The 14,761-nt window shown below is 40.2% G+C and overlaps 1 protein-coding gene across 16 annotated transcripts in view; it reads left to right on the top strand.

Moving 5' to 3' along the window:
* MAPT (microtubule associated protein tau) overlaps positions 1 to 14,761 on the top strand; it is a 153,088-nt gene that overhangs the window by 132,601 nt on the left and 5,726 nt on the right. For all 16 annotated transcript variants that reach the window (XR_012481159.1, XM_074260993.1, XM_074260984.1 and 13 more), the window contains 2 exons: positions 2,582 to 2,663; positions 4,373 to 4,485. Coding sequence is in view for 15 of the 16 variants with exons in the window: in XM_074260993.1 (XP_074117094.1) it covers positions 2,582 to 2,663; positions 4,373 to 4,485 (195 nt within the window). In the remaining variant the exon portion in view is untranslated. The remainder of the gene's footprint in view (positions 1 to 2,581; positions 2,664 to 4,372; positions 4,486 to 14,761) is intronic.

Raw genomic sequence — 14,761 nt, 5'->3', positions numbered from 1 at the left:
GGCCTCCCTCCAATCCTGGTACAGACCCTCGTCATTTCTCATGTGGACTGGCACAATAGCCCTATAATTGTTCTTCCTGCCTTCACTCTTTCCCCCCTTCCTTTACACTGTTCTGAAGCTATATTCTAAAAAGCCCAGACCCAATCTCGTGAAGAAAACCCCCCACTCCGGTCAATAAACCCTAGGGGATCCTTCTTGCTTCCCGAAGAAAACATAAACCCTCTGCCTGGCCCTGAAAGCCCCTCACACTCTTGCTCCACCCTCCCAGGCTCGATACACACTATTCCAACCCAACACAAGCTTTAGTTCCAGCCAGGCTGACCTACTTACCATTCCCTACACTCCACATTCCATCTGGTCTCCGCGCCTTTGCGAAGTCTGGAGTTCTGTGCTGGGGGCCTCTCCTCGTCACCTCCACCATCCGAGCATCCCCAGCTCGGTGCCACTCTTCCTACAGGAGGTGTTTCTTTATCCTAGCCTCCAGTTTCTAGTGACCCTACTTTTTTTTTGCATATACTTTATGGAAGAAATGGGGAAAGGCAGGTCCCTCAACGGTTAGGGTTTCCCCTTTTACCTTTGTATTTGTTTACTTGGATATGTTATTTCCCCTGATAATATACGATATTATAGATGAACACACACAAGCACACACACAGAGACAATTATAAACTCCTTCGAGGAGAGTTTCTGAGTGTGGGACTTGGTTTTGTTTTTTGCATTTGTATATCGCCTTTCAAAATGAGGCAGATTCTAAGCACTTGCGGCTCCATCCAGTGGGAATTTATCAAAGGTTGGGATGATTTTGGTTCCACAAGAATTAAAATTACTAAATTGTGAAGTGGGCCCTCAAAAGGGTTTTCATATGGAGGCCCCCCCATATTTGTTGTACATAACTCATGTTCCTAGGGAAGAACTGGTCACGACTAAGCAGCCAGAACCACCTCATTAAAAGAGGTACACCAGCTTAACAGGCCTCTGACAGAGAGGCTCAGGTCCCAGCCAAGAGCCCAGCCCCGCCAGGGTCCCGGTAAGACTCGTGCTCCGGAAGCCGCGGGGTTCCCCCAGCACCTGTAGGACTTAATGTGATTCCTTTGACCCCCCTGCCCCCTGGATATTCCAAAATCTCAGCCTAGGGTGGCCGAGTTCATGGAGATTAAACAAGTTCCGGTACGTGGATTTCAATCCATCACACGCCGCCACACCCCCTTTTTCCGCACAGATCCGATCCCGCTCAGTCGGTAGACGGTGGAGAGAACCCTGTGTGTCCCCGCAGCTCGCCATCCCCGGCTCGAGCTTTATCCCACCGCTTGCTTACTGCTTACTACCAGCCAACCGGGGCCGCCGGCCGTCCGCAGAGGCTCTCCGGGGGCAGCTCCCCCAGCGCTCGGGGCATTAACGGCCCCCGACTGGACTTTAAATGTTTGTTTCCGCAGGTCAGGACCTACTGCCCACCAGGGCGCGCCTTTCACGGCAGGGGGGGAGGGGAGGGGAGGGAAGGGAATTCTGTGCTCCCGTCAGGCCACGAGACTCTTAGTCAAAGGTTTGCCTCGGTGGGGGGTGGTCACCTTCGGGCCTCCGGAGCAGGGGGGCGCCACCCGACGGCGCTGTCGGTGCTGCGGAGCGTGCGGCGGAGCCTTGGAGTCCGTCAGCCCGGGCCCGGATCCGTCTCACCCCCAGCTGGGCTTCTGCGATGTGTCTCCCTTCTGCGATGTGTCTCCGCGCGCGCCCGCGCCCCGAGGCTCCCAGGAGGCCGAGCTTTGGGAGCCCTGGCCGGATTGCGTCCTGCCCTGCTGAGGTCTCCGGCGCCAGCCTGGGCCGGCTGTGGCGTTCGGGGAGGGGCGGGAAGAAACTCCACATCTGAGGCTTCCAGCTGTAAAGTGGCCCTCTGACCTTTCACCTTCCTGAAAAGCCTTGTGTCCGGCGGCACTGACTGACAGCCTCTCTCGTTCCAGCCTTCGGGAACTTGAACTTAGCGTCAGAGGGAGGGGCCTTCTGGGGGAGGAGCGGTGACCCTTGCACAGGTGAAGCCGAACTGAGTGAGCGGCCTTCAAACGCCCCTAACCTGCCTCCCGCGGGCCTCCCGGGGAGCCGCAGCCCAGTGTGTGCCCGCGCGCATCCCGTGAGGAAACTAGTGCTTGCAGTGCCTTCTCCTGTTCCCCCCCCCCGGCCCCCCCCCCCCCCCGTCAGTCAGCAGGGGGCTGAGTTTATACAGCCATGTTTTATTGTTAGAGCCAAATTTAAAATCCTGTGTTTTTGTTTTTATTTTGTTTTCTATCTACTTTCCCTACCCTTAATCTTCTCCCTTCTATCCCTTTTTCTAACCTTCCCCTTCCCTTCATTCTAACTGTCCTCTTCTTTTCCTAACTTTCCCCCTCTCCTTCCTCTCCCCCTTTCCCCCCTCTCCTTCCCCTCCCCCCTCTCCGTCCCTTCCCCCGCCCCCCTCTCCTTCCCTGCCCCCCTTCTTCCCCTCCCCTTTGCCCCCTCTCTTTCCCCTGCCCCCCTCCTCTCCTTCCCTTCCTCCTTCCCCCACCCCCCTCTCCTTCCCCTCCCCCCTGTCCTCTCCCTCTCTCCATGCTCCCAGGTGCAAATAGTATACAAGCCAGTGGATCTGAGCAAGGTGACTTCCAAGTGTGGATCATTGGGCAACATCCATCACAAACCAGGTAGTTCCCTGAACAGTGTTGTGGGTGCTTGGGTACAGTCTCTTTTTTAGGTAATCAAATATTCCCTGTAGTTGACACCAATTTGCCCTATTTCCAACAAGGGATCATCAAAGGTGAAATATATTTTGTCTGCCTGGATGCTTTCTTAACTTTCTTTCCTTGAAAAAATGTGAAGAGGATATATTCAGAAATGAAGGTGATCTATAAGCCAAATATATTGATAGTAATAAAAAAGACAAAGTTAAAAGCAAATCTTTTTTTTTCTTTTTTTTTTGAGGAGGAAATCTCTCTGATTCTCAAAGCAAGATCCATGGAGTGCTGCTTTTTGTGCCCCCCCACAATGCCAGACTAGAGAGGGGCTAGTGGCCCAGATTTATCCTGGGGGGCCTAGGGCCCAGGACGGGGATGATGTGACTTTGCATGATGCTGGAAAGCACTTGCCCTGACATCACTATTGTCCCCAATGATCTTGGATGATCACTCCCCCTATCTCAGAAGTCTCCTTATAGTCCTCATTCCAAATATTTTTGTCTTGGTTTGAGCCCTTAGCACATTCAACAAGTGCTCACTAAGGGCTTCCTGTGTCAACATATTGTAATATTTCGGCATTTAATATCAAGAAACCAAGTGACCAAAATGCCCCATGCAGCCCAAAGAGTCTAACAAGGCAAGAAGACCTTTGGAACAGAAGGACCCCCACACAGCACAGTGGAGACTGTCCATTGTTCTTGCCTATTCTTGGACCTTTGCCAGAATTGAATGTCTATCATGACAACTATTCCACAAATGGCATTCTCCTTGAATTCTTAATATTCCTGCTTTATGAATGATAATGGTCCAGATCCCCATGACCAAGCTCCCACAATTGCTGCTTTTCTGTTTTAATTGAATAATTGCTTTCCACAGGATATGGAGACTGGGAACCATAGTCTTATGAGAATGTCAGATTTGGAAGACTAGACAGGAATTTGACATGACCCTCTTAGAATGTCTCATGATTTGACTTGGACGGGGCTAAAATTTATTTTGGGATGCTTAATTTCCCATTTTTAAATTTTTTTTTGAGAACTGGATCTCTCCCTCCAGTTTTGAGAACTGGAAGTACAGTGACCACTCCCAGATGCTACCCACTGCTGATGGGCAGGGAAGCTTTGACCTGCCCTGTTTCTGAGCTGAGCCAGTTAAGCAATCAAGCCCCCCCTTCCCAGGGGCTTCCCATATTAGTGCCAACTTGAGTTCATCAGGGTTAGCTCCCCTAAGACTCAAAACTCACAAGTTAAAACAAGCCAGTAGCCTGTCCCTCCCCCAGGAACAAGGGATTCCAGGCAGTTGCCACAATGCTGAGCAATTCCATTCTTTGTAGATAATGTCAACAGGGCTGAGCTGTTGGGAATATAGATCTCCTCCTCTTAAGAACAAGAAGCTGTCCCGAAACTACATGTTGGCAGGTGTTTGAACCATTAATGATGAGCCTTAATCATACAAAAGTTGGGTCTACTAATAAGTCTCCTTTGTCAGAGACAGTTTGTAAACAGCTCCTTCAAGTTAATAGGCAATAGTTTAAATGTCACTTCATTATATTTAAAATCTTTGGTTATAATGGGTCTTTACCTGTGAGTCCTCCCTATCTCCCTGCAGTGTAGACTGTAAGCACAACTAGTAGCCTGAAAAAGATGCCTAGGTGATACTGGCTGTGTATATTGTCACAGGTGGTGGCCAGGTGGAAGTTAAATCTGAGAAACTGGACTTCAAGGAGAAAGTTCAATCAAAGATTGGTTCCCTGGATAACATTACCCATGTTCCTGGTGGAGGAAACAAGAAGGTAAGGGGGCAGCCGGGGAGACTGTGAACTAGATATTAATACATAGACCTAAGCCCAGGTGGATGATGGCCATCCAAGCAAACCACCATTATCCTCCACATTCATAGCTGTGTTGTTGGTCCAGACACACAGGACCGAAGGGAGGGTGACATCACACTAGACAGCCATCAAGAGGGAATGAGTGTTCTTTGGTAGGTGGGTAGTGCCCAGGTGCTAATCAGAACTTAAACAACATGTCAATTAGGGGAGGGTTCTTTGCTGTTCCAAAGGATTCCCCCGGGTTCGTTACTCAGCACATTTAAGAGTTTGTTTACATAGCACATTAACCATGGACTGAGAGGCTGGGATAGCCAGAAAAAATAGGATTCCATTAGATTCATGCTCCACTTTCTGCCCTCCCCCATGCAGTACATAAAAGTGACACACCTGGGACTGGAGGGGAGGAGTGTGATGTCAGAGTCCTGCTAGTTAAGGCCTGGCCAGCCTGAGGGGTCTTTTTTGGTAGAGCTGAGGCTGGTGAACCTTTAGTCTCCCACCAGCTCCAGAGATACCTCCCTTCTCGTGGGGACCATTGTGTCTGGAAGTCTGTTGTCCTATGGAGGAAGATGCTTAGAAACCTTCTAAGCCCTTTATTTCAAATGGCTTTAGCTCTGGGCCTCAGACTCCTGTCATAAGATACGATGTTTATTGGGTATGGGGGTGGGGGAGGGGAAGAAGAGCAGATAGTCTCTCTGCCCATCTCCCCAGAATTAAAATGAGTAAACTAGACTATCGGGGCTTTTTTTTTTTTACCTAGGATTTAGGCACTTGTTTTTTAAAATATATATATATATATATATATATATATATATATTGATAATTGCATTTCAATATAATTGCTTTTTTTTAGATTTTAAATTTGGTTTAAACTTAAGTGCAAAATAAATAAAGAAAAAATATCATCTTGTACACAGCTTATTGTAAATTGTTCAAGTTAATAGGCAATAGTTTAAATGTCACATAATTATATAAAATTTTTGGTTATAATGGGACTTAACATAAGAGAGGATTCAATATAAAACAATAAATTTCCATTTCAAGAAAATCTATATAATAAACACTCTACATTGTTTTTCATAGCTGTCCAGCTTTTCTTTGCTGCTGCTTACAGATTTTCTTTTCTTCTTCACTGTGCACTTTTTACTTTATTTTTTCCTTCCTTTCCTCACTCCCCCCCCCAATTGAATATGGAAATATATAGGTGTGTATGTATGTGCATATATGTATATATACACACATTCACATATAGACCTATATGTATACATATACATGTACATTTACATCTATAAATATATACACTCAAACACATATATAAGACTGTACTGTGCTTGTTTTCATTTGTCATCTCTGGAGATGTGGATAGCATTTTCTTTCATAAGTCCAAGTCTTTCCATGTTTTTCCAGATCAGCCAGTTCATCATTTTCTAGACCATAGGAATATTCTAATTTTGTCACATTCTGTCTGAAAGATTGTTTATAAAAGGTTTTTTTTCCTCATTTTTATATATTCATTTTATTCTTGACTGCATTGGTTTTAATTATACAAGAATATTTTAACTTAAAATCACCAAATTTATCCATTTTGTATTTCAATAATGCTCTCATCTTATAATATACATTGATTTGAGGTGTTGAATACTACTGAATCTCTTTCCTTTACATCATTTCCCTCTGGTTTCTTTGAAGTTCCTGATCTTTTATTCTTCTAATTGAATTTTGTTTTTATTTTTTTTAATTTAGTAAAGTAAGTTTTCAGTAAATTAATTGGAATGGTATTATATAAATAGATTAGTTAGGTAAAATTGTTATTTTAAGGTTACCTAATCATGGACAATAAATATTACTTCATTTATTTAGATATAATGTATAAAAGATGTTTTATGCTTATATTCATATACGGGTAAATTCATTCCATTCACATTATAAGCTATAATTATTTATTGAATATTTTCCTCCTTCCTATTTTTCCTCTTTATCTTTTTCACCTTGTTCCTATTCCTGCTCAATCCTCTACTTCATTTCTACCTGCTACCTTTTCCTATTCCTTAACCTAAAGCCACCCCTTCAAAAATGCTACCCTTCTCCCTTCTCCCCAGCCTATCACTTACTTTGTCCTTTTATTTCTTTCTGAATTTAGAAGATCACACACACACACACACATACTTTATTCCCTCTTTAATTCATTGCTGATGAAAGTAAGATTTCAGCACTACCTGCCTTCCTGCATTAGCTTCTTTTATATTGTTTTTCATTTTTTCCTTTTTATCTCTCCATACAGTTTTACATATTTTTTAGAATCACCATAATACTCAGTTCAGCCAAGCCTTTCTTTCAAACTATCCAAATAAAAATGACAGTCATAAAAGTAGTAATATTTTCATTTACAAGACTTTACTGAGTTCTTTATAATTGGTCCTAATTTTATATTTCTTCTGGATATCATATGTCTAATTTTCCCTTAAGTTCTTCTGGTTTTTGTCACAAATATCTGAAAGTTATTTAGTTCATTAAATATCCATTTTTTTCTGGTCAAGATTATGCTTAACTTTGTTGGGTAAATTACCCTTAATTGTAGTGTAACCCCAGCTGTTTTGCTCTACACAAATAAAGTATTCCAAGATTTACAGTCCTTTGATGTGCTAGCTGCTAAGTCTTGTGCAATTCTTATTGTGGCTGTAGCTTCATGTTATTTATTTATTTTTCTCCTTAACCTGGGAGCTTTGAAACTTAGCTATGATATTCCTGTAAGTTTTCCTCCTAGGATCTTTCATGTGGTGATTGGTGGATCTTTTTTTCTATTTCTGCTCAATTTTCCTTGATAATTTCTTATAATATTGTGTCAGAATTTTTTAATTATAATTTTCAGGCAGTCTTCTTATTTTATATTATATTCTTATAGTATTGTTATATTATTTCTTATATTCTATACATATAGAATATATACATACATTCTAATATATATTCTTATATTATTTCTTCTCTATCTGTTCTCCAGATCAGTTGTTTTTCTGATGAGATGTTTCACATTCTTTTCTATTTTTTCCTTTTTTAAATTTTATTGTACCTTAGAACATTATTTGCTTTCCTCCGCCCAATTCTAATTTTCAGAAAATTATTTTCCTCAAGTTTTTGGTTCTTTGTTTCAAATTGATCGACATTATTTTTATAATTTCCTTGATTTTCTCTTACTTATTCTTTTCTAGTTTTTCCTCAATCTCTCTTACTTGATTTTTAAAGTCCTTAAGTTCTTCCAAGAAGTCTTGTTGTACTTAGAACCATATGACATTTCTCACTGAAAAAAAAAAAATTTTTTTAGCTCCATTATCTTCCTCTGAATATGAAACTTGAGCTTCACTACCCCCTAGTAACTATTTATGAATAAGTTATTTCTCTTTTGCTTGCTCATTTTTAAAAAAATATATTTTTGTTTTATTTTATTTTTAGCAGTGATATAGTGTGATCAAGTTCTAGTCCTGAGGTATGGGGAATTATGCCTCAAGCTTCCTTCTGAGGACTGTCCCAAGGCTCAGTGTTGGGCCAGGCCCCCAATGGGCCCCCAAATGATCTTCTTCCTTGCAGTCCCTTGGGTGGCAACTACAGTTCTCCACTCTTCCCCTAGAACGGAAGCCAAGGGTTTGCTCATGGCCAGCCTGGTATCTGCCTCTCTGCTCCCGTACTCTACCCAGCAGCAACAGCCTGGCCCGGGATGCACAGCTGGGTCCCTTGACACAGTGAAAGGTCCTTAGGTCTTTTCCCTCTCTGCCATCAAACCCTTAACAGCGCGAGAGATGAAAGTTTGTAAAGCTTTGAGGCTCCCAACCCTAATTCTGCAGGGTGGGCCTGGAGGTATTTGCACTTCTTTCTGACCAAATCTCTGCCCCTGGAGGTCAAATCTTTCCTGAATCTTATTTTAGGAGAACACTGCTTTACCTGGACTTGTGTTTATTTCTGAAACTCAGCATTCCCTCTGAGGCAATGTTCTGTCTTTTTTTCTGTGGAGGAAATTTGGAAATACAAAAGTTTTCTTTTTTTCTTTTTTTTTTTTTTCTGAGGCTGGGGTTAAGTGACTTGCCCAGTGTCACACAGTTAGGAAGTGTTAAGTGTCTGAGACCAGATTTGAACTCTGGTCCTCCTGAATTCAAGGCTGGTGCTCTATCCACTGCGCCACCTAGCTGCCCCCTTACAAAAGTTTTCTAACCTTTCTCCGCCATCTTCTCAGAATCTTCTCCCGTGTTTTATTTAAAGCATTTAAAAACATCATTCTGAAAAAAAGGTCCATAGGCTGCTGCCAATGGGGTCCATGGCACTAAAGAGGCAAATTAATAGCCCCTGGCCTTCTCCCCATATAGCAAAATGTCATTATTTCCAACACCACTGATTTAGCTTTAAGAACTGGTCTGAACTCAAATTTATCTTTGCATACTTAATTTGTTTATCAACCTCATCCTTTTTGTACTATGCAAATGGGATCATGGGTGGGAAAGTTATTCTGTTTACTTAAGAAAACCTATCCTTCTCAAACACTTTGGTATCTCCCACTTAGCATCTGGTTGTGATGCTGATGAAATGGAAATCCTCTCTGGGTGTCAAAAGGGTCTCCTATTTTCTCCTTTGTTCTTCCTCCAGAAAACGTGGAGCCCAAGCTCTGCTTCCCCAAATCAGCTTGAGGAGCAGAGGCCCAGAGCTAGTAGAAATCCCTTGAAGACTTAAAGGTCTGTCCCTCCCTGCTAAAAAAGGTCAGTGGTCTTCGATCACAGATGCTCCACCTGACTGAGGGCCTTTCTCAGCAGGGTGTCCCAGAGAAAGAAAAAGAAGAGTTTGGTCCATTGCATGCAACTTGCAAATTGTTGACCTTTTCAGAGGTGGTTCTCTAAAGTCAGCTAACACTGGGGTCATGGATTAAGTTAAACATCCAAACAGCCCATAGATTCAGGCAGATCTGTTTGTTGTTGTCCTAGAACTTGCACTCTGATGAGCTCAAAGTATATACACTGGATGAAAGCAGGGGGTAGAAGGTAGCGGGGAGTACAGGAAGACAGCAAAAACCTTTATAAGAACCATGGCTAGAAAATAGATCATGTTCATAGGACTACCAAAAAATCTGTTCAATCAAGAAAAACTGTAATGTAGGAGAAACCTGAACAAGATAGAGATTAGTATTCAATACAGAATTTGTTAAATGGAGAGATTTACTGGAACCAAATGTATCCATGGTTTGGTCCAAGGGCTGAAGGAGACTATCTTCTCAAAGAATCCAGCCCTAAATGTCTGATAACAAGATTCTTTTATAGGGTTACAAGAACTATGACATAAGGAGGGAGGTACCTGGATGGGGATGACCTAATGGGGGGAGAGGCACCTAGGATAGGGGAGGTACTGGAGAGGCTTCTGATATTCTAATGATGTCTAAAATGGATAAAGATCTTTATCCCCGAAAACATTAAGATGGAATAAATATAGCCTAAGGTCTGAGATATAAGGCTTTTATCCTAACATTAAGGAGGGAATGGTTATAACCTGAGGCAGAGTAACTGAATAGGAGTCCTGCAATTAGGGAAACTGGGTCAGGACATTAAAAGAGAACTGTGGCACAACAAAACAAGAAATGGCAAGGCATGCTGCTTTTAAAATGACTTAAATTAAAAAAAAAAAAAAAAAAAAGACAGACAAAACAGAACTACTCAAGTCCTATTTTGTTTTCATTTTCTCCATGAAGAAAAATAAGCTTGAGATGGGGGTAGGGCAAATAAGGGTAAAAGGTGACTTGAAATCCAAGATAGAATGAGAGTCTATAAAAGAGGAGAGGACTGAGTTCTTTTAAATGAAGTCACATCCTCAGGCCCCACTTTGTTATGTCCCATCATACTGGAAGAACTTCAGTACATTCATGGAACCATTGTCAGTAATTTTTTTTTTTTTTCCCCTGAGGCTGGGGTTAAGTGACTTGCCCAGGGTCACACAGCTAGGAAGTGTTATGTGTCTGAGACAAAATTTGAATGGGGGTCCTCCTGAATTCAAGGCTGGTGCTCTATCCACTGCGCCACCTAGCTGTCCCTGTCAGTAATCTTTAAGAAGTCATAGAAAATGGAAAGAAAAACATTTAAATATTAACATTTAAATTTAAATTTTTTCAAAAATGAGCAAAAGACATATTCTGGAAATTACAGGCCAAATTGTTTGATGCAAATTTTTGGCAAAATTTTAGAGCATATTATTAAAGAAATGATTTGTTCTTCCTTAAAAAAGAAATGGTGATCCCTTACAGCTCACATGGACATACTATGCCATATTAAGCTTTTCTCTTTTCCTCTTTAATGGGGTCCTAAGTCTGGCAGACCATGGAAATTTAGATAAGTATTTTTTTCTTTTTAAAAAATTATTATTGTTATTAATATTATTTTGGCAAGGCAATTGGGATTAAATCAGGGTCACACAGTTAGAAAGTGTTAAATGTCTGAGGTCAGATTTGAATTCAGGCCCTCCTGAGTCTTTAAGAGTGGTACTCTATCCATTGTGCTATCTAACTGGACTTCTTAGATTTTTTCCACTCATGATCCCTATTTTTTTTTAACTTTTAATAATAGCTATTTTATTTTCAAAATATATGCAAAGATAGTTTTCAACATTCACCCTTGATTGCAAAATCAAGTTTTTCTCTCTCCTTTCTCCCATCCCTTCCTGTAGACAGCAAATAATCCAATATAGGTTAAACATGTGCATTTCTTCTATGCATATTTCCACATTTATCATGATCCCTTCTTTTTGCCTGAGAAATTTTTATGTGCTCCAGTATGTAAGTATATACAATAGATATATGCAAATCAAACATTTACTGATAAATCATAAAAATATTTTATTTTAAAGAAATTCTTTGGTATATATATGTATATATAGTTTTACCATTTACTAAATACAAAAACTGTGCATACTAATGAAAAGGATGTGGTTATTTAATTTCACATAAAGAATTAAATCTTGGTGAAATATTTGATAGCTTTTTCTCTTGCGAAATTTTTCATAACCCCCACATTCAGTTACATGACCCCATATGGAGTTGCGACCCATAGTTTAAGAAGCTTTGATCTAGAATATACATTTGATAGATTCTATCTAGCATGATATTCTTGTGGACCAGAGGAAGAAATGCCAAGGTGGCTGGTAGGTATGATTAGTTCAACTTCTTATTTGAATAATGGCTCAAAAATGTGAATTAATGGTTGCTTACCTACAGGACAGTTTTTACCATTGATAACTTGAATGAACACCCTATAAGGAATAATTTACAAGTAAATTATATATATATATGCTTAGAAGGAATTGTTAATAGATGAGTTGACAGAATCAAAATTCCAAAATATTTTCATTGACTAGAATGAGACGAAACAAAGGCGGTGAAATGTAATGGGAATAAATTTTAAATTTTGCATTGAGGATTTTAGTGTTTTTGGGTTTTTTTTAAATCTGTTAAAGGCAGAGTAGAGATTCCTTTACCAGTAGCTCTTTTTCTTTTAAACATTTTTTTAAACAGCAAAATTTCAGTTTTATATGTGCTTGGAAGTATTCTGTGGCTACTAAAATGCTATATAACAATAGTATATAATTATATAATAAGCTATATAATAATAGTATTTAACAAAAGCTATATCACAATAGTATATAACATAGTATATAACAATATACTATGTTAACCAAAAAAAAAAAAAAAAAGCATACAGTATAAAGGGAGTGCAGGTTGAACTCAGTCTGGTCTGGTAGTATTCAGGCTCAGGAAAGAAAGGAAATGAGACCCTCATAAGACTATCCAACATCTGACCCCAAAAAACATTTACACTCAATAGCAATATGGAAAAATAAATTCAGCAAGGTCACAATATTGGTTCTGATAAATGCAACTTCCCTCATCTCTATATGGAAATATATCTTGTCAGAAAAGTATGTTGATTCACATGGTAATAGAACATTAAGACAGATGAACTTGTCTTCCTCGTGGACCAGGCTTTTTATTCTGTTGGTGATTGAAAAACCATGCTGTCAACTGAAACTCTAGTCCCCTGGACCAACCAAGTCATCCAATGAGGGATAACTCCCCTGCCTTTAGGGGAAAAAAACAACCCAGCCCATATGAGTTAGATGTTGCTGTCAACACAGGGCATTAGACATCACACTGTATTTGGTAGTACCACATTTAAGGTTCTGTTCAGTTTGGACACCATGTCCTAAGAGAAACGTTTTAATACTGGAGAGGTCCATATAGGAATAATAAGCAGGATGACTGAAAAACTCAAAAACTACCATCTTGAAAAAAACAATTGAAGGAGCCCAAGATAATGAGCTTGAAGGAGAGAAGACTTAGAGAAGATATGTTCACTCTTCAAAAATTCGAAAAGTCGTTGTATAAAAGAAGAGGATAAACTTATTCTTTACACCTCCAGAGATCAGAACAAGAGCTGGCAAATGGTAGCTATTACAGAAAGGCAGATTTCAGCTTGATAGAAGGAAGTATTTCCTAACAATGAGAACTGTTTGACAAGGGAATTAGGCTGTCTTGGGAGTCTGGGGAGATCATGAGTCATCTATTACTAGAAATATTCAGTAACAACAAATACAATTTGAGAAATAGGCAGGTCAGTGGTGTAGTGGATAGAGTGATAGACCTTAAAATCCTGATCTGGGATCAGATCCTGTTTTTTATATTATTTATCTGGGCAAGTCATTTATCTGCTGTCTTTTTTCCTCACTTAAAAAAAAAATCACCTACTTGAGTATTTGTACTTATATATACTTTTTTTATATAAGTATATTTATATATAAATATATATATATTAAGTATTTTACAGACTTTAAAGCAATATAACATCATTAATAATAATAGTAATAATAAATTGTATATAGGGGCAGCTAGGTGGTGCAGTGGATAGAGCATCAGCCTTGAATTCAGGAGAACCCGAGTTCAAATGTGGTCTCAGACACTTAACACTTCCTAGCTGTGTGACCCTGGGCAAGTCACTTAACCCCAGCCTCAGGGGGGAAAAAATAATAATAATAATAATACATTGTATAATCAATTTTCAATATATCTGAAAGCAAAGATGCTAAACAATTTTTTTAAAAAATTACAGATGGAATTATGACCAGAAAAGTATAATTGAGAGGCAATTTATGTTCTTGTTCCCATAAAAACGTTGTGAGAAAAACTGTATATATATTGAAGGGTATCCTTGATGAAAATATGAGATAGAAGTAGTCAAGGTTTTACAGATTATTTTCTTTAGCAGATCATAGTCTATAGCAGATCTTTATTGGAACAATTGACTGAAAGGTATAAAGAATAAAAGATCCTGTTGTAGTCTTGGAAAGGGGGGGGGGAGAAGAAATATTCACAAAGGGACTAGATGTATGACCATCTTCCAATACTACTATTGAGGAGATTCTTCCTTTAATAGATTAGGCTAGATGGTCTCCACATCTCCTTCTAATTCTGAGATGCTCTGTGAGAAAGAGAGAGAAACAGAAACACGTAGGAAGGAAACCTCTTCCCTTGTAGGCCTGTTCTCGTTGCTCTGTGAGCGCTGGGGAGGATGTGGTATACCAGATGGTTGCAAGGCAGGCTGCAGTTTTTCTGGCTTGTGTGCTGGCCACGAAGAGGAGAGATGTCCAGGTTGTCTGTTTGCACCTTCTAGTACTCTCCAGCTCTAAGCCTGTCCTTGCCACCCCCCAGGAAGCTGCTGACAGGCTGCACGTTCTAGTGTGGGAGCTTGCTTACAGAGCCAACGGCAGTGGGATGTCAGATCTGCAAGTGACTTAAAGATCCTGTCATCCAACTCCAAATGGAAACCCTCTTGCTCAGAGTTGTCATTGTATTAGCCGCAGAGTAAGGATCAGAATCCAGGTTTCCTGCTTCTCAATCCTTGTTTCCTCAGTTCATATGTTTAACAGACATTTATTTCAAGCCTGCCATGTTTGAAGCACCAGAGGGTGGGGAGATGGGAGAGGAACAAGACCTAGTCTGCCTTCTTATGTCTTGTAGCCTAGCACATATTATATCCATATGTTAAAGGGTATGGATATAGGTGTGTGTATATATATATATATATATATATATGTATATGTATATGTGTGTGTGTATGTGTATATCTCTATATCTCTTTGTGTGTATAGATATACACATATGCACTTATAGCTATATTTATACACAGATAGATATACATTCAAAGATATTTACCTTACAACACACGTA

The sequence above is a fragment of the Sminthopsis crassicaudata genome, chromosome 4 (assembly GCF_048593235.1).
Source record: "Sminthopsis crassicaudata isolate SCR6 chromosome 4, ASM4859323v1, whole genome shotgun sequence".
Taxonomy (NCBI): domain Eukaryota; kingdom Metazoa; phylum Chordata; class Mammalia; order Dasyuromorphia; family Dasyuridae; genus Sminthopsis; species Sminthopsis crassicaudata.
The sequence above is the reverse complement of the archived record's forward strand: the minus strand, read 5'-3'. Positions and strand labels throughout refer to the sequence as shown.